The sequence below is a fragment of the Plasmodium yoelii genome (genome assembly GCF_900002385.2).
Source record: "Plasmodium yoelii strain 17X genome assembly, chromosome: 2".
Taxonomy (NCBI): Eukaryota; Apicomplexa; class Aconoidasida; order Haemosporida; family Plasmodiidae; genus Plasmodium; species Plasmodium yoelii.
The window spans coordinates 518122-543728 of record NC_036174.2 but is presented as its reverse complement, the minus strand read 5'-3'; the positions used below and the strand labels follow the sequence as shown (position 1 = coordinate 543728).

Below are 25607 nucleotides of genomic sequence, written 5' to 3'. Positions count from 1 at the left end.
AGCTTTTTTTTTTTTTTTTTTTCTTTTTTTTTCTGAATTGTACATAATTTTTTGTTTTTGTTCATAACAATTTTTTTTCACTTTTTTCGCACATGGGTAAATACCTTTACGAAATGTTATTATAAAGTGATGAAAAAAAAGAATTTCTAATAAATCTGAAAAATATAATTTTTATTACAACTAAATTCAAAGAAATGATATCTTATACATATACTAAATATTCGTATATTATGTAGTGTATAAATTATTATATATGTACTTATTATATTTATGTAAGCCCTATATAAAAAAAACATACAAAGCTCGGCTTATTTTTTTTTTTGTGGGGATATTTAGTAAATTAATGTAATATGCATATGATGATTCCTTCTATGTTTTTTTTTTTTCTTCACGCCCTTTTGTTTTAATTTTTATTTCAATTATATAATTTTTTTAAACTAGCATAATTTCAGGAATATTTAATTTACAAAACCCTTATTCACGTTACATATGCACATATACTATTTTTTTCATGTTATATATTTTATTAACAATATTATCCTTTTTTAGTACCTCAATTATCGTTAAAAAAAAAATGGTATGTTTTTCCATTATATATAAGTTTGTTAAGAAGAAATTAATTCTTTAATATGTTTATGATAATGAGAAAAAAAAAAAAAAAAAAAAAATAACATGACATGACATAAAAGTAATTTTTTAATTTGATTTGAAATTATTTTTGTTAAACCTTATATATATGTATGTATGCATGTATGTACGTATTTATACAATTGTAAAAGTTATTATATACTTACACAATACGAATAAAAATAATTCAAAATAAGTATTATTTATATGATTTCATAGTTCAAATAAAATGTTATTAATGTAAAAATAACATATTATATTAAAAGCTGCGAAAACACATTTACATGTTTTACATTATTATTCTTAAGGGCTATTTATTCGACTCGACAAAAAAAAAAAAAACAGAAAAAAAAAGAAAAAAAAGAAAAAAAAGTGAAATATAATCCTAGTAAAATACATAAAAAATAAGAAAAATTCACTATGGTGTATATTTAAAAAAATGTGTACCACATGGACATCACAATTTAGGCACAATGTATGTAGATCTTTATATTTTACATATTTTTTTTTTGCAGTGATTTATATTTTAATTCATTATGCAATCTTTCTTTGATTAGTTAATTATTTTTTTTTTTCTGTTTTTATTAAAAAAAAATAAAAATATTCATATAAACAAAATTTAATATTCTTTATTAAAACATTATGCTGACACAGACAATATTTTTAAGATAACTATATTGCACACACAACCAAAATACATCTACATATTGATATAAATATTGTGTGTTCTTATAAATATGTATATCTATTTATATATGTAATTATTTTCATGTAGAGTCTTGTAAAAATGTTTATTTATTATTTATTATATTTTATTTGTTTCAAAAATTAATATATTATTATTATTATTTACTGGATAATATGTACATATAAAAATTCAACTTGCAAAAACTAAATAAATAAAAAGGAAGCAATCAAACAAGAAGTATTTTACTATAAACAAATATAGGCTTATTCAAGAGAGTGGCTAAATTAAAATAGATTAAAAAATAAAAATGACTAATAATAATGACGGAAATGAAGAAGATTACAATAGAAGCAGAAGAGACATTTCTTCTGATAGTGAAGATGAAAATATAGAAAATGATAAAATAAATAATTATAGAAATTATAATAAGTTTAATAAATTTCATGAACAAAATATGAATCCATGTAATGCTGATGAAATTTATGTAGATGATAACTACGATCAAAATAATAATAATTTAAGCAATGTAAGAAATGTAAGTAATGTGAGCAATGTAAGCAATGTGAGCAATGTAAGCAATGTGAGCAATATAAGCAATGTGAGCAATGCAAGTAGTATCAGCAATGTTACAACAAATCATAGTAGTGTACATGATGAAAGAGAAGAAATTGAAGAACGACATGATTATGTTAGAAATAGTCAAAATATTTTTTTAGATAGAAACCAAACTGAAAATAATTTTGAAATAAATAAAGATATAAATTATAATGAAGCATATTCCTATAAAAATTTAAGAGGGGTAGCAGAAAATGAAATAGAATTAGTTATAGATAATTTTTTTGGTAAAATTGAAAGTAATGATGAAATATATTCAGAATGGAAAGTTTGTCCTAATTTTATTTTTAGAATTTTATTTATACCAAAAACTAAATCTAATAATTACATGTATCCAGTTTCATCAGCTTTTGTTGAAACAATGTCAAAAGATGATTGGGTGCAAGATTGGGGATTTAATAATGTACAATATTATATTATATTAATTAATCAATCAGATTATAGATATTCATTTTGTAAAATAGATAATTTTAGTTTCTCTCATATAAATACAGATAGAGGATGGCATAATTTTATTCCTATTGATAAAATACAAGAACATGGGTTTATAAATAAAAAAGGAGAAATAATATTAAGAGCTGGTGTATTCCCTTTTGGTTCAGAATCTTATAAAAATAGTAGAGATATAAATTATAATAGTAAAATACGAACAGGATTTGTTGGTTTAAAAAATCATGGTGCTACATGCTATATGAATGCTTTGTTACAACTGTTATATCATATCAACATTTTCAGAAAATCTGTTTGTATGATGATATTTAATATTGAAAATATCATTGGAAATAAAACTCTTGAATTTTTTAAAAATAAATTAGAAAAAAAAAAAAGAAAAAAACAAACCAATAGACTTAATAACCATATTACAGAAATTGACCAAAATTTTAAATATAAAAATAAAGAAACTAATTTTGAAAAAACAGATAAAACATCTTTAAAAAGGGAAAACCTTAAAGCATATCAGGCTTGGAAACATCGAAAAAAAAAAATTAAAAAAAAATATGACGAAATTGTTAAAAGTGGCGATAATAACCAACCATCTTTATCATATAGCAATATAAAAAATGAAACGAATACATCTATAAATAGCGTACATGATGATATTTCCATTTCAAACAAAAATCAACACAATAATATCTCTGGAAATGAACAATATATTCAGCTTGCTGATATAAAAAAAGCAAATAATTATGAATATAAAAATTCGATAAATTATAATAACGAAAATGGGAACGAAAATGGGAACGAAAATGGGAACGAAAATGGAAACGAAAATGGAAACGAAAATGAAGATCCCTCTAATTATATATTAGATAAAATAAATTCCATAAACAATGGAAATAATAATATTTCAAATAGTTTAGATTCTGAATTTATTTTAAAAAAAAATGAAAATGTAAAAGAAGAAGATAATATAATAACTAATAATAACTATATTGAATATGAAGTGAAAAATAATAAAAAAAATAAAAATAATCAAATACAGGAGACAAAAAAAAATTTAAATAAAAAAAAAAAAATTCTTAAATCTTCAAGTGAAATAGAAGAAAATAATGATTCTGAAAATGAATCCATGTCAGTTTCGCACATCTGCTCTTCTGACAATTTATCAAACAAAAGCAATGTCCGCCCAAATCAGGCTCAAAACTGGAATGGGAATGGGAATGGGAATGGGAATGGGAATGGGAATGAGAATGAGAATGGGAATGAGAATGAGAATGGGAATGAGAATGAACACATAATAAGTGCTCACAAAAATAGTAAAAAAGAAAACTACAGTTCCGTGCACATTTCAAACAATGATAAAAACTATCACACTAATGATGACCATATCCAAACGTCAAGCGGAGAAGGGTCATATAGATGCACTGGTGACAATATTAGCGATAAAAGTGATATAGAAAATATAATTAAAAAACGAAATAGTATAATAAAAAATAATGAAGAAAAATCAGAAAATTATTATGATGTTAGTAGCTATTATGATAGTTATTCTGATGATAATTTGTCATCTCTTTCAATAGAATCTTCTTATACAACCTCTTATGTTAGTTGTTCTGAATCATCAGGATCTTGCTTCTATAAAAGAAAAAAAAAAAAAAAAAAAAAAACTGGAAATACTAATATTGATGGAAATTATTATGAAAATGAACGAACTAAAGAAATAGATTATAAAAATATATTAATAGAAGAAGAAAATGAAAAAAAAAATATTTTACCAACATCTTTGGCTCTTCAAAATTTATTTTACAAACTTCATACACAAAATGAAGCTGTTTCATGTAAAGAATTAATTAGATCTTTTGGATGGAATGCAAATGATGTTTTTACACAACAAGATACACATGAATTATTAAAACTATTATTAGATAAAGTAGAGGAGCAAATGAAAGGTACCGTAGTTGAGGGTTCTGTCAAAAAAATGTTCGAAGGTCAAGTTGAAACATATATAGAATGTATAGATATAGATTATAAAAGTGTTAGAAAAGAAACATATGAAGATATTCAATTAGATGTACAAGGATGTAATAACATCTATGAATCATTAGACAAAGCAATAGAAGCAGAAATATTAGAAGGTGATAATATATATGAAACAGATGGATATGGTATGCAACGGGCTAAAAAAGGAATGAGATTTTTAAATTTTCCAAATATTTGTATTTTTTTATTAAAAAGATTTACATTTGATTTAAATAAAATGGAAACAGTCAAATTAAATAATAGATTCGAATTTTATAAAGAATTAAATTTGTCAAAATATTGTAAAAATAATGAACAAGAATATATTTTACAAGCAGTATCTGTACATCAAGGAAATATGAATAGTGGCCATTATTATTCTTTTAGTTATAAACATGATCAAAAAATTTGGTTAAAATGTGATGATGATAAAATATATAGAGTTAGTGAGCATTCAGTTATTAATGATAATTTTGGAGGTTATGATATAGAAATCGAAAATAACATATATACATATAATTTATGTGATAAAATAAAACAAAGGATGAAAAATTATAGTGCTTATATGTTAGTATATGTTAAAAAATCATTAATACCTAAATTAATAAAAGAATGTAATCCAGCTATAGTTAACCCCCAAGTTGTAAAAAGATGTAAACTTGAAGAAACAATTAATAAACATAGAAATAAACTAAAACAAAATATTTTACAATATGTTAAAATCAAAGTATATGATAAATATAGTTATATTTATAAATCATTTTCTGGATTACCATCAAATAATATACAATCTTTATTTCATACAAAATTTAATAAAAATAAAACCCTTTCTGATATTTTTTTTCAAATTTTTAAAATAATTAAAAATATTTATACTAAAAAAAAAAAAAAAAAATTAATTTATTTTTCTAAAATACATAATAAATCGAATAAAAAACAAAAACTAATATCATCACATTCTGTGGTTAATAAATTATATAATTCTACACATCTCAATCAAAGCAATAATAATTTAACTTATCAAAACAATCAAAATGATTCTATTATTATATCACCAGGAATTAATACTAATTACCACATGTCTAATGAAATGGTAATAGATAATGGAAACAACAATTTAGACAATGATCATAATAAGAAATATGTTAAAATGGAAAAAGCTGATGAAAAAAGATATAACAATATAATTTTCCACGATAATAATAATAATAATAGCAAACATAATGATTTAATTATGAAAACACAATTTTCTAAAAATGGAAATGTTCAAACAAAAGATAATTTTGATGATATTTCAAAAAATTCAAATAATCAATCAGATACAAGCATATCTACAGAATCTTCTGCTCATTCAGGATGTACTATAACTACTTTAGATAATTACATTAAATATATTTCTAAAAAACAAAATTTAAAAACTGAAAAAAAAACACCAAGAAATACCAAAATCAGGCATAAAAAGGCACCCAAAAAAAAAAATAAAATAATAAAAAAAAACGAAATAATAAAAAAAAACGAAATAATAAAAAAAAACGAAATAATAAAAAAAAATGAAATAATGAAAAAAAATGAAAAAATAAAAAAAAATGAAATAATAAAAAAAAAGCATATCCAAAATAATCATTCTCACTATTCAAAATTTAAATCTAATTCATCTTATGATTCAGAAGATACTGCATCTAATTCATTTAGTTCGGATGATTCATCACATACTTCCCATTCAGATCATTTTTCAGATTCTGGAAATATTTCAACAAACACTGCATCTAACACAACTACTACATCACCTCCCGTTTCTTCGTCTTCTTCTTCTTCTTCCTCTTCTTCCTCTTCCTCATCTTTTGCATCAACATCTTCATCTTCACAGTTTTCGTCATATTGTTATTCAAATAAAAGAAATTGTTTTTTTGTTTTGATTCCAACAAATGATACATATAGATATCTACCACTAGATCTCAAAAATAATGGAAAATTATATTTATATGAATTACTTAAAAAAACCAATAGAGAACCAAATGATTTATTCCCAACAATCGATATATTATATCTTCCTTATAATAAACGAACTGCTATTTCTGCATCTAGAGGTTCTAAAAATAAAAATATATTACTTTTTTTAAAATATTTTGATATATATGCAGAAGAAAATATAAATGACACATCATTATTATGTCTAGATGTTATACATTGTGATATAAAATTAAAACCCAAACATTTAGAAACTATAATGATAAATAAAGTGTTAAAAGCAATGAATAAACAATATATAACAAAACATAATTATAATATTTTAAAAGAATATGTACAAAATAGTCATAATCATAATGACAATAGTAATAGTAATAATGATTCATGTTCAGATGATTCGACTAATTTTAGTATTTTTGTGGAATATAAAAATAAATGCAATTTAATAAAACAAAAAAAAACTATTGCACACAATAAAATTATTACTAGTGATTTATTAATATTTAATTTTATTAGCAATTATGATTTAGAAAAAAAAAAAAAATTTTTTTTTTCTTTAGGAAACAAAAAACAAGATCTATATATTACTAAAGAAAATATATCATCTTATGATCTCTTTTTAAATGCAAATATATTAAATAAAATTTTTTATAGAAAAAAAAAATTAATAAAAAAAAATTCAATAAATACACATTATATAATATGTAATCGAAATGGTATATTTTATAAAATTCAAGATAACACAAATGAAATAAATAACATTGCAATAATTCAGCAAGATCAAAAACAAGAAAATATATTATATTCGGATTCGAATAATTTATGCCAAAATATAAACAATAATTATTTTGATAATATAAATAAAAATATATCACATCAAAATTCTGTTCAATGTAAAGATAATAACAAAGATGAAATTATCACAAATTCTAAATTAAATTATTCATCTAATAGACAAAATCAAATTTCAAATTTTTCAGACATGTCAAAATCGACACAAAACCACGATTCAATAAATCTTAATATATTAAATAATAATAATAATGACAATTTAAATGATCATGAAATAAATAATTTATATTTATGTCTAAAAAAATACACTAAAAATTCTGAACAAAGTCATATTTTTTATGAATATAGCTTGATTGATCAGAATTTAGCTGATAAATTAGATCAATTTATAATTAACAATAATCGCTATATTTTGAAAGAAAAAAAAAAATATAGTATTCATCCCGAATCTATTTTGCATAATACTCAAAATATATTTTCTCTTGAATCGAAAGATATATGTCGTGATTATCAATATCCGTTTTATTCTCCACATTCATCTGATTTATCATCTATTGAGTTTGAAACATTGGACTGTAATAATGAAATGGCTAGCTCTCCTGACCTCACTTTAAAAAAAAAAAAAAAAAAAAAAATCAGAAAAAAAAAACACACACAAAATACTAACCAAAACAATACAAATATCAATGATGAAACAACTCAAATTATAAATAATATAAATTATTGTGATTCAAATTCATGCTTTCCTAAGATTGAAAAAAATATAATAAACATTACCAACTTAGGATCCCATACAATAAAAAAGGCACATTGTTATTATTATAATTCTCGAAAAAATGATGACATAATTGATTCATTAGAAAATTTAAATGAATCTAATATTAGTGCACTATTAATGTCAAATGAAAACGGTCCATCTAATGAATTAATAGATGTAAATTATTCAGATATATCTTCTCGTTCTTCTGCTAATTCTGTTTTAACTTACACATCTGAAAGTACAGATTATTATCTAGATATTATTGAAGAAGAATTAGCAGAATCTGTTTATACTAACAAAATTTATGACCACAAAAAAGAAGCAAAACGGGTTCAAAGGAATAACAAAAAAAAAAAAATTAAAAATTTTAATAATATAAAAAATCAAGATGAAGAATACACACAAAACAATCTTTATAATAAAAAAACGAATCTTTCTTTATCAGAATATGACCAAGTCATAAATAAATCCGAATTAATACCAAACAATTATAATAATATAGAGACACCAAATGATTCTATATATAATATGGAATCACATCTAGATAATATTCATTATGAAAAAAATATCCAAATTAAAAGCATAGATAATGTCCCCAAAATAAATGACCAAATTGATGACTCAAATAATATAGGGATTAATTTAATTTCTAATAATACTACATTACACATAGATGTAGATTCTATAAAGGATAGAACCCATTCTTATAATAATGCTATACCAAAAATGAAAAACAATACCAATGATATGAATGATGATGATGATAAACCTAATAATCAACATATTGATATTGATCAAAAATTTAAAAATAATCATCTCAGTAAAAAAGCAAATAGAATCATTAAAAAATGTGGAGGTATACCAAGCAAAGAAGAACCCATTTTACCTTTTTATGTTATATGTGATTATTTAGATTATGTAGAAAGAAAAATGTATGTTAACAGATTCAGATTTAAATTATATGATCCTATATATCAATTAGGAAAATATCGAAATTGTTCAGGTGTTATATTAAAAAGTGATTTAAAAAAAAGTTGTTTAAATTATATTGATTCACATTTCTTATTTTTAAAAAAAGAATTATGTAAAATTGATTTAGATATAGATATTAGATGTCCAACAAAACAAATATTTAAACATGTATGCTATAAAATGAATATTGATCCTACTCATATATTAATATATCCTTACCCCCCATTAAATAGTCCAATTAATTTCATTCCATATAATATAGATTCATTTACTTGCCCACCTGAACACGAAAATGATTCTTATCATCAATATTCTGACAATATGAATTGTAATGATCCTAATTATACAGATGTAAACACAAATTCTGCATCTGGACAAATTTCTTTTGAAACTTTAATAAAACAACGCACCATGGAATTAGAACATAATTCTTTAACTGAACAAAAAACATTTTGTTTATCTTTGTTGCCATTTCATTATAAATATTTTACAAGACTATATCCTCATGATTCTCCAAAATATTTTCATTATGTTATTCAATTATTTAATTCACATGTACAATCTGTTTCTGCATTTACTGGTCATATTAAATTGAAAAGGCCAAAAAATAAATATATCATAGGTAATGGTAACGATTTGAAGTCTAATAACTATTACAACTTAGATGCAGAAAGTGTCGATTCTACATCTAGTTCAGATAATTCTAGTAGCACCTTTGCTAATAATGAATATGATTCAAATGATTATACCACCGTTCAAGATCTAATAGATAAAATCAAGTTAGAAATGAATCCATATTTAAAAAAAAGAGGAATCAATCCAAAACATAAATTTAGATTATTATTTACCTTTGGACCTAAAATTAAATATTTGAACAGCAACGAACAATTAATACATCTGGATTTTGTAAAAACAAATCACATTAAAAATATATATGTAACTCCCCTTCGAATGGAGCCAGACTTTACGGATCAACAGAAGCAGATGCTCGAAGCGAATCAATTGAAGGTATTATTTTTCCGAAATTAAAAATATTTTTTTTGTGGCACTAACATGAATCCTAACACATTCATATATACACATGCATTTGTTTGTTTGTTTATTTTGTTATTATTTTGTTATTATTTTGTTATTATTTTGTTATTATTTTGTTTATTATTTTATTTATTATTTTATTTATTATTTTGTTTATTATTTTATTTATTATTATTATTTTTTTTTTTTTATTCGGCCTCTTTAGATAATTCACGTCTTTAATCAAACCCCATCCAAAGAAGTTTTCGGATACAGTTTTGACGTTTTAGTAGAGGTAACAAATTATGCACATAATAAAAATGTGTGTGCATCACTATTTTCATTTTTTTTATGATATAGCCAATATGTGACTACATGAACAAAAAAAAATACAAAGCCGAGAAAATAAAATATTATATTATTTATTTTTTTTTATAGCCTAATGATACTATGCTAGAAATAAAGAACAAAATACGAAAGAGAACAATTTTACCGAAATATATATTTGACAAAATTACATTCTTTGAATATGAAAATGGCCAAAGAATTTGGAGATCTAACGACGATATTATAAACTGGAATAACAAGCAATATGCCATTATCATTGGTTGGTTTTTTCGTTCATTTTTACCTTCCTGTTCATATTTTATTCATTTTTACATTACTTGTTCGTTTTTATATTGTTCATATTTTATTCATTTTCACATTACTTGTTCATATTTTGTTCATTTTTACATTACTTGTTCATATTTTATTCATTTTTACATTACTTGTTCATATTTTGTTCATTTTTACATTACTTGTTCATATTTTGTTCATTTTTACCTTCTTGCTCATAATTTTTCTTTCATTTTTTTCGTTATTTACAGGAGAGCATCATGCCCCATCGCAATCAAAACCACAAATAGGAATGAAAATAGCATAGAATCGTTTTCATGTTTTTTTTATTGTGCTTTTATTCCACTTTGTTTCACTAATATATAATTCAACAAAATATATTATTTATTTTTTTATTTTTTCATTTTTTTATTTTTTTTTGCTTGCACGTTCTCATTTTTTTTATTCTTTTTTTCCTGTTATTTCTTTTTTAACTTTCGTCTTCTTTATTGTTTTTATATTTATTTTCAACAAACTGAAAAAGAAACTCTATAATAAAAATATTAATCCAAAGTTATTAAATTCAAAATGGGATAAAATAATGGAAAACGATTTCCACATTCAAATAGTTGCAGCAATAACATATATGTCTATATGCATGTACATAATATTTATTTACTAATTTCCTCTTATATAATTGTTGCTATTTTTTCTCTCAATTTTTAGTGAACTATTTTTTCGTCTATTATTTTTTTTTTTAAATAATCTATAAAGAGAATAGTTGCTAAAAAATGAAATATAGAAAAAAAATTAATCCTATAAATATATCCATAATAATATATGTGTGTATGTTATATACTCCTTAAATTTAATATAAAATTAATATATTTTTCAAAAAAAATTAAATAAATAAAGAATAAAAGATGATGGGAAATTTTTATTTCGGGAATTATACAATTATTTGCACTTAATTTTTTTTATGTTAATTATATATTCATATGAAACAATATAAAACGAAAAAAATAATATAAGCAGTGCGCGTATATTAGCATATTCCATTTTTTGAGAAATAAAGCAAAACAAATAGTTTATTTTGTTTCCTCAAGTTTATTCTTTAGTTAATTTTTTTTTTTTTTTTTATAAATATTATTACATATTCGTTATGCATTAATTTAAAATATCTTTTGAATTAACAAGATTGAGGCAAATAAATATATGCGTTATTTATTTTCATTTTTTTGTATTTTATTTTTTCACCTAGTTAATTGGTATTATATACTAACGCAGTGATTGCAGCTTCCACTTCACTTTGCTATTTATTTTGTTTTGTTTTGCATATTTTCCTTCACTTTGTTTTATTTATTTTATTATATTATTTTATATTTTCTCTTTTTTTTTTTTTTTGATTGCTTTCTTCGTTCATTCCCTTCTATTTTATTGCGGATAACAAAAATATGCATGTATGCATATAATATTCCCTTATACAAATTTATATATAATAAACATATTTTTCATGAAACAAATTAACAAAAAATCATTTACAAAATTAGAAGACATGTACATATTTATTCCCAGATTTATGTATATAGAATATGTGTAACTATATATGTACATGTAAATAAGCCTTTACACAACATATATTATATAAAAATATTTTAGTATAATATGACATAAAGGGATATAAAACATATATTTAAAAATAAATAAAATAAATTTTAATAAAACGATGGCAAAATGTATGTTAACAAAGTTTTGGAAATAAATATCAATGATATTATTCACGATATTAACGTATTTTATAAAAATAATAAAATAAATGATTCCTCAAGCCAACTTGAAATAATAAATAAAAAAAATAATTTTTGTAAAAAATCAATATCAAAATATGATGATACATTTGTTATACATTTAGAAAAAGTTATTTTGATATGCATTCAACAACTGGAAAAATGGAATTTCTTCAAATATGAAAATCCCTTAATTGGTAAAAGACAATAATATATGAACATGCAATAATTTATGTGAATATTTTCTATTTTGTTCATGTAAAATTTGTTCTTGGTCATATAAAAATAATTTATTCTAAATTTAGTATATAATACTATAAAATATCATTTTTTATGATTTTTTTTTGGCTTTCTTATAGGCACCAATAAAATCGATAAATGTGTGTGTCTGTCCAATTTAAACTTGATCATTTTGCAAAAAGCCAGTCAAATATTTGTAGAAGAATTTCAAACAGTTTTTATTAACAATAAAATAAATGAGCTGAAGTTGCAAAGGCGAAATAGCATATCAGTTCCATCCATTTTTTTTTTTGTTTTAGAAAATTGTCTGTACATTCTCGACAAAAATGCCCAACTATGGGTACAGAGAAAAAAAAAAAAAAAAAAAAAAAATATCCCCACTTATTCACCCACTTATTCACCCACTTATTCACCCACTTATTCACCCACTTATTCACCCACTTATTTTCCCTTATTTGCAGCAAATGAATGTCGAAGATTGTCTAAACCCCTCTCCTCAAATGGAAATTGTGAAAACCTTTGAACTCCCCAAAAATATTAATGAAATATATTTCAAAATTGAAAAAAAAAAAGATTTCGTTATTTCATATATAAATGAAAAAGAGAAATGCATCTATATAATTATATACAATATAAAAACGAATATTTCAGAAAAAAATAAATTATATATACCTGATTATATAAATTTTGAAAAGGGAATAAAAAACATTACATCTGTATCCCTAAATCAAAACTATTTTATTATATTTTTTAATTCAAATGAATTATTTATATATAAAAGAAATAAAAAACAACAAAATAATACACACACTGAAATAACAAAATTTCAAAATGAAGACAGTTATATAACTTGTAATTTTCACAAATTTTTAGGAGAAAAAGAATGTAGTCGAATCAAATATTTTAGTAATAAAAGTTTACAAGAAATCGAAAAATATACATTAGAATATATTAATAAAAAATCAGAAATATCATCTATATCTATAAATGATGATAACAGTTTATTTTTAATTTATAGTCCAAATTTTTTAGAAAAAAATACACAAAATAAATTAAATAATAATAAATATACATCTATATTTCAAACATTTACAGATGGAATATATAAATATTATCAAAAATTAGAAAATTATTCTTTTTCAAAAATATATGGTTCAGATAATATCAATTCTAATAACTTATTATATGATATACATCATAATTTATACAAAAAAAATAATATGCATGTATCTTTAATAAATATAGATAATAATCCAAAAAATAATTTAAATACATTATTATATAAAAAATATATTTCGACAAAAATAAATCCATTTTGTAATGATATAATTAACGATAATACACATTTCAATTATGTTACACATCTATATTATGATACAATAAAAAAAATAACAAAAAAAATTAATAATTTAAATGAAAAAAAAGAATTAAATGATAGTGAAAAAATTAAAGAACTTTTAAAATATAGTAAATATTTAAACATTCATGAAATAAATAAAAATAAAATAAAAACAATAAATAAAGAATTTGATAATGATAATAAAATAGAAAAAGAATTTTTATATATGACCTTTTTAAAAGATTTAACAAACAATAAAAAATCTAATTCTCCTTTAGAATCTTATAATAATATATATTTATGTAAAACTGATAAATATTATTTAATTTTACAAAATTCAGAACAAAACTATAATTTAATATTATATAAAATTAAATTTTTAAATAAACAAGAATTATTATTACATCTATTTTTTCATAGTTATTATGATGCAGTACTTGAATCAGAATCATTTTTATTCAATATACTTCATCAATTTTTTATTTATTCAATTTATGATTATAGTGGCAGATATTTGGAATCTTCACTTCTCGATTATCAGGTATTGACCTTATTATGTCTCACCACATCGTCTATACTATAAACTTTTTTCATCCATTTTTCTATCCCTTTTTTCATCCATTTTTCTATCCCTTTTTTCATCCATTTTTCTATCCCTTTTTTCATCCTTTTTTCATCCATTTTTCATCCCTTTTTTCATCCATTTTTCTATCCCTTTTTTCATCCCTTTTTTCATCCTTTTTTCATCCATTTTTCTATCCCTTTTTTCATCCCTTTTTTCATCCTTTTTTCATCCATTTTTCATCCCTTTTTTCATCCTTTTTTCTGCCCCTTTTTATTCCCTCACTTTGCAGTGCCTTTTCAAAATACGAGACGTTTTCGATTTCCTTGGGCGAGCAGTTATATATGACCCGTTTTTAGTTCGAAATAGTTCCGAGAAAATTGATAAATTGTTAAGTTTAAAGGATGATGAATATAATACTGGGCCACCAATATTAACTAATATGAACTATGGAGAAGAAAATACTAATTATGATTATTTTTTTTACACACTTTCAAAAAACAATAAAATAAATCATTATTCTAAATTCATTAATAAATATTACATTATTGAAAAAATAAATTTAACTCAATCAGATATACATATCGATATTGATATTCAATTAAATAAATTAAAAAATGTTTTATTTAGTGCACTTAGATTAATATATTATATATTAAAAGAAAATGAAAATTATGATGATATTTTTTCTGACTGTTCAGGTAAAAATGAACTAGATGACCATTTATTTATAAATACTATTACACAAAATAATTTGAAAACATCAAAACATCACAAAAATCAAAATGATGTTGAAAATTCAGATCAAAATACTGAACCCAACCATCTTATCAATTCTGATAAAAGCCCGATTTGGAGCGAAAATGAAGAAGAGGAAAAAAATGAAGAAGATGAAAAAAGTGAAGAAGATAAAAAAATGGAATACTTATTTGATCTCGACTACAAAGCATTTGAATCAACTGTTGAAATTATAAAATCAAATGAAGATATGAAAAATGTATTGTTAAAATATAAAATAGAACTATTAAAACAAATATATAAGTATAAAGCATTTAAATATTTAATAAGATTGCTAGAAACAGAAAGACATAATAAAAGTTGTTATATAAATAAACCACATCTAGAAAATGAGAAACTTACCAAATCTACATCAAACATTGCTAATAACAATAAAACTAATTTTGCAGATTTGTTATCTATGTTTAAAACGAGGGACCAACATGGCAAAAATGAAAAGCATGGAAAAAATGAACAATGTGTTGGCCATGCTTGTGAAGGAAATGCTTCGGATTCTAGCTACCCATTTTCTGAACACGACAATTTTCATGATGTAACAAATTCTGATAAAAAAAACACAAACATCTATCTTATTAACTGGACTAAATTTAAATATGATTATACCCCATTTGATATTGTTAAATATTTTTTAATAAATAAGAATTATATTTTAACTAAAATTTTTTATAAATATTTTAAATCTTATATAAATAATAATTGGCAACATATTTTTTATTATATTCCACTAAACACTAAAATTGAAGATTTTTTTTTTCTTTTACCTCGTATTAAAAAAGTGAATATATTATCAAACGAATCGAATATTTTTGAAAATTCTTTATCTCAAATAAATTTGTCACAAAAACGTTTCAATCAGAACCCTGAACCGTATGATGAAGAACCACAAGTAGATTCTAAGATGAAATATGATGAAGAACCACAAGCAGATTCTACATCCAAACACAAACCCTTGCCATTTGAAGAAAAAGAGTGTAATATAAATATGGATCCAAAAAATATGTATGAAATATATTGTTCGGAAAATGAATTTTTTGAATTTTTTATAATTAGATGCATGAAAATAATAACAGAAACACATTTAATTCGAAGTAGATTATTAATGTTTGTTTATATTTCAGTTAAACTTATTAATAAAAATAATATATATAAAATATTTAATTATGATAAAAAAAAAAAAAAATACACATTTAATTCTAACTATTTTGACAAATATATCAGCAAATCGAATAATAAAAAAAATGAAAAAAACACATTCCCAATAAATTTCCATGATGGAAAAGAAGAAACTAGAGGTAATGATATTGCAATAGCTAATCCGGTAAGCAATATAAAAACCAATCTTCAAAATAGCAACGCGAATAATGACAATGTTGATGATGAAAATGGTGAACAGACGATTTTGCAAAATCGAGAACCGTGGAATGATTCCAATTTATGTGATGGAAATTTTATAAAAAATAAATTAAAAATATATTTAAAAAAAGATAATATTAAAAATAAGAATGTAATACTAATATATAGCCTTTTTATTTTAATTAAAATGTATTTGCAATCTAAAGAAAATTATAAAAATCTAAAATTTGAAGAATTTATGTTAATGAATATATATAAAAAGTTATGTCTAACTATTGATTTTGATAAAAAATATATTTCATATAAATATGATCAAGAGAATGATAACATAAATTTATTTTATAACAAAATAATAGATGTATTATTTAATTATAAATATATCAATGCATATATAATGGAATCAAAAAAATATTATTATTCAATTTTTGAAGATTATATAATTGAGTTATATTTGAAAAATCCAACAAATATTTTAGAATCTATTTATTATAATATATTATATACATCGGAACAAATTTATGTTATTTTTTGTTTAACAACGTTAAAAAAATTACAATCAAAATCTTTTAATAAATTGATTATTCACATTGATAATAAAAATCGTATATTTCCACAAATTCCTTTGAAAAAAATTGAGAATGTTTCAATAAATAATCTAAATTATAATAAACAAAAAAATAAAAAAAATGCTAAAATTGATGAAATTTATATTTTTTTAAAATATATACATTATGCTTATAGACACAAAATAATACTAAATGATAGTTACCAATTTTGTTATTTATTTTTAATCATTTTTTATAAATATATTAAAACTAATTTGATTCATTTTATTTCAATATTTAATGATTTTTACAATATTTTCCCAAAAAATGTAACAATAAAACCACAACCATATTATTTAAACACACATCTAGATGAATCATATAATGACAAAAACGAACCCATTCCTACTTCTACACATTTTGACATCAATTCGATTTTTAAACAAAATGAAAATGATAAAAAAAGGGTCATCATACATGATCAACACTTAGAATATATAATAAATTCCTATCACGACCAAATTGAAGTGGATGGCCAAAGCGAACAAAACGAAACGGAAGAAAGAGACGGGAGAGAAGGACGAAATTATGGGGATGAGCCAAATTGCAAACTTATCGAAACATACTTGGATATATTTGAAAAACATCTAAATGCTTTAGATATAATAAAATTTTTAAATAAAGAAACAAATAATGACGAAAATAAATTAAATATAAACATCGATATTATTATTAATTCTAAAAATAATATGAAAAAAAGCATATTAAATATATTTAAAATATTTAAATATATAATATTATATACTAATTATAAAGATGATAATTTTACCAAAAATTGTTTACAAGTATATTATAACCTGTTTAATTCTTTACACATACATATATTTTTTTTTATTCTATTTTATATCATATTATTTTATTCAAATGACTTCAAATATTTATATTTATTTATCAAGTATTATGATGATCATTATCCTAATTTAAAAAATGTTTCCAATTATTCGAAGATTATAACTTATTTAATTTCAAACAAAGCCAAAACTATAACTATATATCATAATTTTTATGATTTTTATAATTTTTTGAAAAAAATTACATCCCACACAGATATCTTTAATCATGTTGCCAAACTTAAGGAAATTGTTTTATGCTTCAAAACTATGTTATACATACAAAGGCTTTTAAATGAAAATTGTAAAAATTATGAAAATGATGAAAATGATGAAAATGATGAAAATGATGCAAATTATGAAAATTATGAAAATGAAGATGATGATAAAAATGATGCAAAATTTAGAACCTCTTCTAGATGCACAAAAAAAATAAATAATCAAACAAAATATAATGAAAATATTTATTACTCCTTTTCAAAGCTAATTGTAGATCCATATGAAAAATCTGACATTCCAAAAAAATTTAATTCATTAAATAATGTTGATAATGTTAAATTTGATTATAAAAATATTAACAGTGTTAAGAAATATATAATTTATGATAATTATATAAATATACAGACAGAAAAAAATAAATTCAAAATATTTAAAAATGTTATTGAATATAATTTAGATATATGTTATAATTATAAAAAAATAATTAAGCTAATAAAAATTTTGAAAATAAAAAAATCTGAACAACTTTTGGATTCTATTTTATTTGTTCTAAGTATTATAATTTCTCAAATAGAATATGAAAATAATCAAATTCAAAAAAATATATTTAAAACTAATTTTAAGACAAATAATATTAAAAATGAATCTATAGTTACCTTTTATTTGATTCTATTTGTGATATTTTCTAAAAATCATAAATTAAAAAAATATAAAACATGTATTCAAAATATTATCAAATATTATACAATACTTATTCCACATCATCCTCAATATCTATATAATTTATCTCTTTTTTTTTCATCCTATTTATGCATAGATTATACATTTCTCTTAAATAATATACACAAATATGTTTTTAAAAAAAATAAATTTGCATCTACTCTTAATCATGCAAACGTAGCAATAAACGATTCAAATGACACCTTTTCTAATTTTACAACAATTCATGATCTATTTCAAGAAACATCATTTAAAAAAAATAAAGAATTTTCATTTTCGCCTCAAAATTATAAAAACCCTGATCCACCAATTTATACCACTTTTAATTTTTCTGACAATGAACTTGGTGAAAAAGCAGAAGAAATCGACATTTCATTTTTCGAATCTACATTTTTTGATAACATAATAAATGAAGGTCTATATAAACATGATGACATATCTAGCGATTTTGAAAAATCCGAAAAAAAAAAAACGCAATCTGTTTCTAGCTTATTCTTCCGTAATGAAGTTGACACTAAAAGGGAAACGATTTTTAATTCTGAATGTATGAGCAGTCCAGATTACATGCACAAGTCAGAATGTGTGCACAAGTCAGAATGTGTGCACAAGTCAGAATGTATGCACAAGTCAGAATGTGTGCACAAGTCAGAATGTGTGCACAAGTCAGATATGGAAGAGGATGACCAAGATATAACAAGCACTGATGATACATCGCAAGAAAGCGAATCTGACAAAAATAAATACAAAGAAGATAGCGACAATGAAGATAATTTGAATCACTTAAAAATTAACTATTATAAAAAATCACTAAATATGGATAATTTTGAAAAAAACAAAATAGATACACAAAATGACCAAATTGATTATATAAACAAGAGTGAAGCAAACTATTTTGTAGAGAATAAAAAATATAAAAAAATATTTATTAATAACATTTTAGTGAATAAGATAAAAAAATATAATATTTCAAAATCGAAAACAAATTATATAATTAAAACTGTTAATAATATTAAACACATTTTAAAAAAGACAAAAATAGAAAATATGAATCAAGATTATAACGAAACATTTGTTGAAAATTTCCATTTTTATATAGATCAAGATAAAAAAGAAAATTATAAAATTAATAAAAAATATTATTTTTATAAATCTTTATTTTATAATAATTTAGATGTCGCTTTTCTTTATTTACTTCAGATTCAAGATGATATATTTATTTACAATTTTTTTAAACACATTTTGCAAAATAATAGCATTTTAATAATTAAAAAAATATCTATTATAGATGCATTTATTCGTAGTGTTTATCGAGTAAAAAAAAGTAACGAAACAAATATTTTTTTAAAAAAGTTGTTAATTTCAGTTTCTATTATTAGATATTTATTATTCCATTTATATATAAATAAAATAAATAAAATTGATATTAAAAAATTATATTTTGAGGATAATTATAAAAAAATTATTGTTAAAAGATTATATAAAAATAAAAGTGAACATATTTTAGAACTAATAATCAAAATTGTAGACATGTTTAAAATTAATTTAGAACAAATCAAATATAATTTTTTTATACAAAATAAATATATAATATGCAAAATATATAATCAAGTTTCATCTTTTTTAAATAACCAATTAACTTATCAATATCAACAAAATAAAATGAGTCATATAGATAAAGATAAAAATATTTCACTTATTTCCAAACAGTCTAATAATAAATTTCAGTATATATTTGAGATAGAAGTAGAAAAAGAAATTATGAATGAAATAAAAAAACAAAATTCAAATCATTTTTTACTTTTATATATTTTGAAAAAGTTTCAACATTTAAGTTTTAACGTTGATTTTATTTTTAAAATGCTATTATATATATATCAAATATGTTTATATTATATATGCCCAGCAATATATTTTATCGTTTTATCTTCTTTTCATGTTATCTTTGATAAATCATTATCTTATATCCATCAGCATCTTTCCAATTTTCCAAAAAAAAAATTAATATCTACAATGGTTAATATTAGAACAGTTTTTTTTTATTTTAAAAATAATTTAAATTATAATATTGTCTTAAATAATAGCTTAACTCAAATAGATTCTGATCAAAACATATTCTCCATCATATATCCTCAAATCGCATCTAAAATAGAACCCACTGCACAAGAACAAGAACAAGACCACTTCAATAATAATATGACTTTGTTATATCTTTGGAACTTTTTGTCAAACTTCGACTCTGAAATAAGCAGCGCAGATTTCGACTCCCCACCTCAGCGCTTCACATTTTCGATCACTCCAAAATTAAAGGGAAGTGAAAAAGATGGAAAAAGTGAAAAAAATGAAAATAGTGAAAATTGTCAAAATTGTCAAAGTGGTCAAAGTGGTCAAAATTTTCAAAATTGTCAAGGTGGTCAAAATTGTCAAGGTGGTGAAGACCCCCCCAAACGAGACCATTTTAGCTTTCTACTAAACAAGACTAACATTTCACCTTATTTATACGATTTAGATTTTTTAATAAAATATTTGGGAATTAATTTTTATCCCCATATTTATATGCACATGCCAGACTATGATAAAATAAAAAATATGATTAACATAAATGAAAAAGAATATTTAAAATATTATTTATTTTTATCTATTTTAGAAGAAAATGAAATAAACCCTAAAATGTGTAAACAACTTAATATGTATTCTATCCTAACTACTAATGATATATATAAATATTTTTATTCTAATAAAAAATACATAAACATATTTATTGATTTTTTTATTTATTATAATATTATATTTAAATTTGACCAAATAAATAATGAAGAATGCCACAAATTTTTTGAAAATATTTTATTTCAAAATTTTGAATCTATTAAAAATCGTATAAAATTGAGATATACAAAATGGATGTTTTTAGATAAATATAAATTAAATAAATTTTTTATTTTTTATAATTTTATACATAATTATAATATATATAATCAAAAAGCTTTTCATAAATTAATTGTAGACAATATATATGAAGTTGATATTTTATTATTAATTTTTTTTTCTATTCAAAATAATCTTAAAATAGTTAAATATGTTATTTTTAAAATTATTATTATTATCTTTTTTAAAAATATAAAAATAGATCAACTAACTTTGCAAAACCTTATATTATCTATTTCTTTACATCTAGAAAAATATCAACAAACATGTAATAACAACACCTTGCCAGAATTTCTGACTCGAAACGGTGAAGAGGACGCACAAAATGTGAACGAAAAAAACAATTTGATACAAAATGAGCACGGCGAATCTTTTAATAAAGACATATACATAGATCCGAGAATGTGTGACATGTGCGATGTAGAAAATGACAGCTCCGATGAGCTAGCTGATATCGACTTGGACAAAAATGATAATTATTTTTCTGAAAATATAATAAATGATATGTCAAAAATAGCAGAAGCAAATAATTTATTTTCCCAAAATTCGAACGAAATAAAACCTAAATTAAATCAAGAACAAATAAAATTTTTTTTGGAAAAAAATCAAAATAATAAAATAGAAGATATACAAATAAATACAGAAATATTAACAAAATTTTGTCTAAAATATATAAATTTAAAATATATAATTAAAAAATGGATGAGAGATGAATTAAAAAGCATATTATTTATTTCACTTGATCAAAATAGTAACATTACAAGTTTGTTCAATAAATCAAAACAAATTTATTATGCTTTATCCAAAATAAATAGCAAAAATATTTTCTATTATCTAAAAGAGATGATACATCTAATTTTGAAAACAAATCGAAAAAATTCATCCAAACAAATATATCAAAGACGTGTATATCAATTTTATCATTTTTTTATAATTATACAAACTATAAATTATCTTAAAATTATTAAAAATGACGAAAATGTAGATAATTATATTCAAATAGAAAACGAAATAAACAATATTGATACTAAAAAAACAATAATAAAAAGTTTATTTTTTATTCTTTTAATAAAAATTGTAAATATTTATTTGCCAAGTCTTAACAAACTATTTTTTATTCATGAAGAAAATTATTTATGTTATGATAAAAAAAAAAAAAATATAAAATTAAAATGTGATATAAAAAATTTTATTTTTATTTTATTTAATTTTATACAAACAACTTATTCTAAAGGATATGAATTTATTTATATCAGTTTATTATTCCTAATAGAATATTGTATAAATTTAATGACAAAAAATGAAGAAATATATAACAATCCTACATTTTCCCATATCTTTATTTATAAAAAGGTTCAAAATGTTGTAAATAAATATACACAAAATTACATTTTAAAAAATGAACAAAACAATGATAAACATAATGATGACATCGCCTTACATTTTATTGATAATGAATCTTACTTAAAAATAAAAAATGAATTAAGCAAAATATATTTAAAAATTCTATCAAATTGTGAAAAATATATGCTACTTGTGTGTAAAATTATCATAGGAAATCGAATAAATATACATGATGAAAATATTTTATTAAAAAATTCAAACATAGACATACTTTATTTTTTTACTTGTAATTATTCTCATATAAAAAAAAATAAACAAAATATTTTATCGTCTCAAGATAATAAAAAAAAAAAAAAAAAAATTAATTTTTTTCAAAATAAAAATCAAACACAAAATACAATCCCAATTGATATATTTAATAAAAATATTTATAAATTTATTCAAATTCTTTTAGTTATAATTAATTATAATATTGTCTCTTTTAAAGATTGGGAATATTATGAAACCATCAAACAAATCATTTCAGATAAAGAGTGGTATAAAATATTTGAAACACAAACAGATAATAAAAAATATAGTTCAATTTCATTTCTTTGTTATTTACAAAATTATAAATCTAATATTACTCAATCTTATTTAGAAGGTTTTAATAATTCATCATTTTCTGAAACTAGTTCAAATAATTTTGATAAAACCTTAAAATATTTTTTTCAACCCAAAAATATTTTATCTAATAATTTTAAAAATGACTCTCTTAAATTTAATGATTCTGATTCCAATATTCTCTCCAACGGATACAAAAAAGAAACTTTACCAGCCACTTCTAATACGCAGCATAGCATAACCGACGTAGAACCCAAACAGAATCAACCTGCAAAGAATGATGAGCATGATGAGAATGTCGAGAATGTCGAGCATGATGAGCATGTCGAGCATGATGAGAACCATCAAAATTGCCAACATTACCAAAGTGAAGAGAGTGGCGATGGCGAATTCGAATTTAACAGTTCCCTGAAAACAGATGCAGTCTTAAATAAATATGGAAAAGGCTTTTTATCATCTTATTTGAATATATTAGATACAAATAAAAGATCTCAAAAAGATATTAAACATATTTATAAAAAATCGAAAATGATAAATTTACTAAAATATTCATTACACATACTAGACTATTGGAGCATTGACATTGCAGATAATGATTCACAACATGATGAAGAAAGTGAGAAAAAACGAAAAGGCAGATGCAACAAAATTAACCACAATTATCAAAATAATTTATTTAAAAAAAGTACCGAATTAAAAGCAGAAGGAAAAGAAGAAAGCTTACAATTATTAATTTTTTTTGCTAACTATTTTTATTTTTTTCAAAACTATATACAATATAAAATAATTTTAAAAATGTATATAAATAAAAATTTATCAGAAGCAAATGAATTATTTTTTAATAAAGGTCGAATGTGGAATTGGTATCTTAATGAGACAAAAATAAAAAATATGATTAGAAATTATCTAATTAATAATATACATTATACTAATTTATATAATTCTAAAACAAATGATGAATTTTTAAATTTAATAAATAAAACTAATTATAAATATACACATATTTCAAACACATCTATTCAAATATCAGAAAAAGAATCACTTTTAAAAGATAATAACAATTTATTAGATCATACTTATGATTGTTTTTATTTAAAAAATTATCATTTAAATAAATTTAATAAACACTTTATCAGAAGCTTACAAATTCAATATTATTTATTTGCAAAATATACTGCATCAGATATTAATATGTCTCAAAATGGCCATAGCGAAATAAAAAGCGGTTCTAGCGAAATAAAAAGCGGTTCTAGCGAAATAAAAAGCGGTTCTAACGAAATAAAAAGCGGTTCTAGCGAAAAGTGTAACGACTTCCCCATATTTTTACTTAACATATTAGATATATACAAAAACACAACTGATGTTTACGATTTTTATTACCAACTTATTATTCACAAATTAAAAGATGATGATAAATTAAACCTTAAAAAAATACAAAATTATTGGAATAATTTACAAATATATTTTAAAAATAAAATTAATAATTATGATTTATATTTGATGCTTTTTTATTATCAATATTTTACTTTTCAGTCAATTCAAAATTTTAATTCATCTATTTCATATTTGCCAAAAAATGAACAAAAATTTATTTTATATATGTGGATCTATTCTACTCAAAATTTAGAAAAAAAATACAGGTAACAAATAAATGACTCAAAACAACTTTGCTTAAAAACATATTTTATTCATTTTTTCACATCTTTCACAATCTTTTATCTTTATATAGGGAATCATAATAAATTAATTTAAACAAAATGAACCGCACATCTCTTGCCGAGCTTAAGCCAAA

At 21.5% G+C, this 25607-nt stretch overlaps 2 protein-coding genes across 2 annotated transcripts; both read left to right on the top strand.

Moving 5' to 3' along the window:
* Positions 1–1622: 1622 nt before the first annotated feature.
* On the top strand, positions 1623–10821 carry PY17X_0212000 (ubiquitin carboxyl-terminal hydrolase, putative; the record flags this gene model as incomplete). The annotated part of the gene is made up of 4 exons (XM_022957976.1): positions 1623–9890; positions 10123–10191; positions 10335–10503; positions 10766–10821. The coding sequence occupies 4 exons, from the start codon at positions 1623–1625 to the stop codon at positions 10819–10821; spliced, it is 8562 nt and encodes a 2853-aa protein (XP_022811379.1).
* A 1406-nt stretch (positions 10822–12227) lies between these two features.
* Positions 12228–25554, top strand: PY17X_0211900 (conserved Plasmodium protein, unknown function; the record flags this gene model as incomplete). Its single annotated transcript, XM_022957975.1, has 5 exons — positions 12228–12477; positions 12640–12860; positions 12982–14400; positions 14714–25455; positions 25545–25554. The coding sequence occupies 5 exons, from the start codon at positions 12228–12230 to the stop codon at positions 25552–25554; spliced, it is 12642 nt and encodes a 4213-aa protein (XP_022811378.1).
* Between the last annotated feature and the right edge of the window lie 53 nt (positions 25555–25607).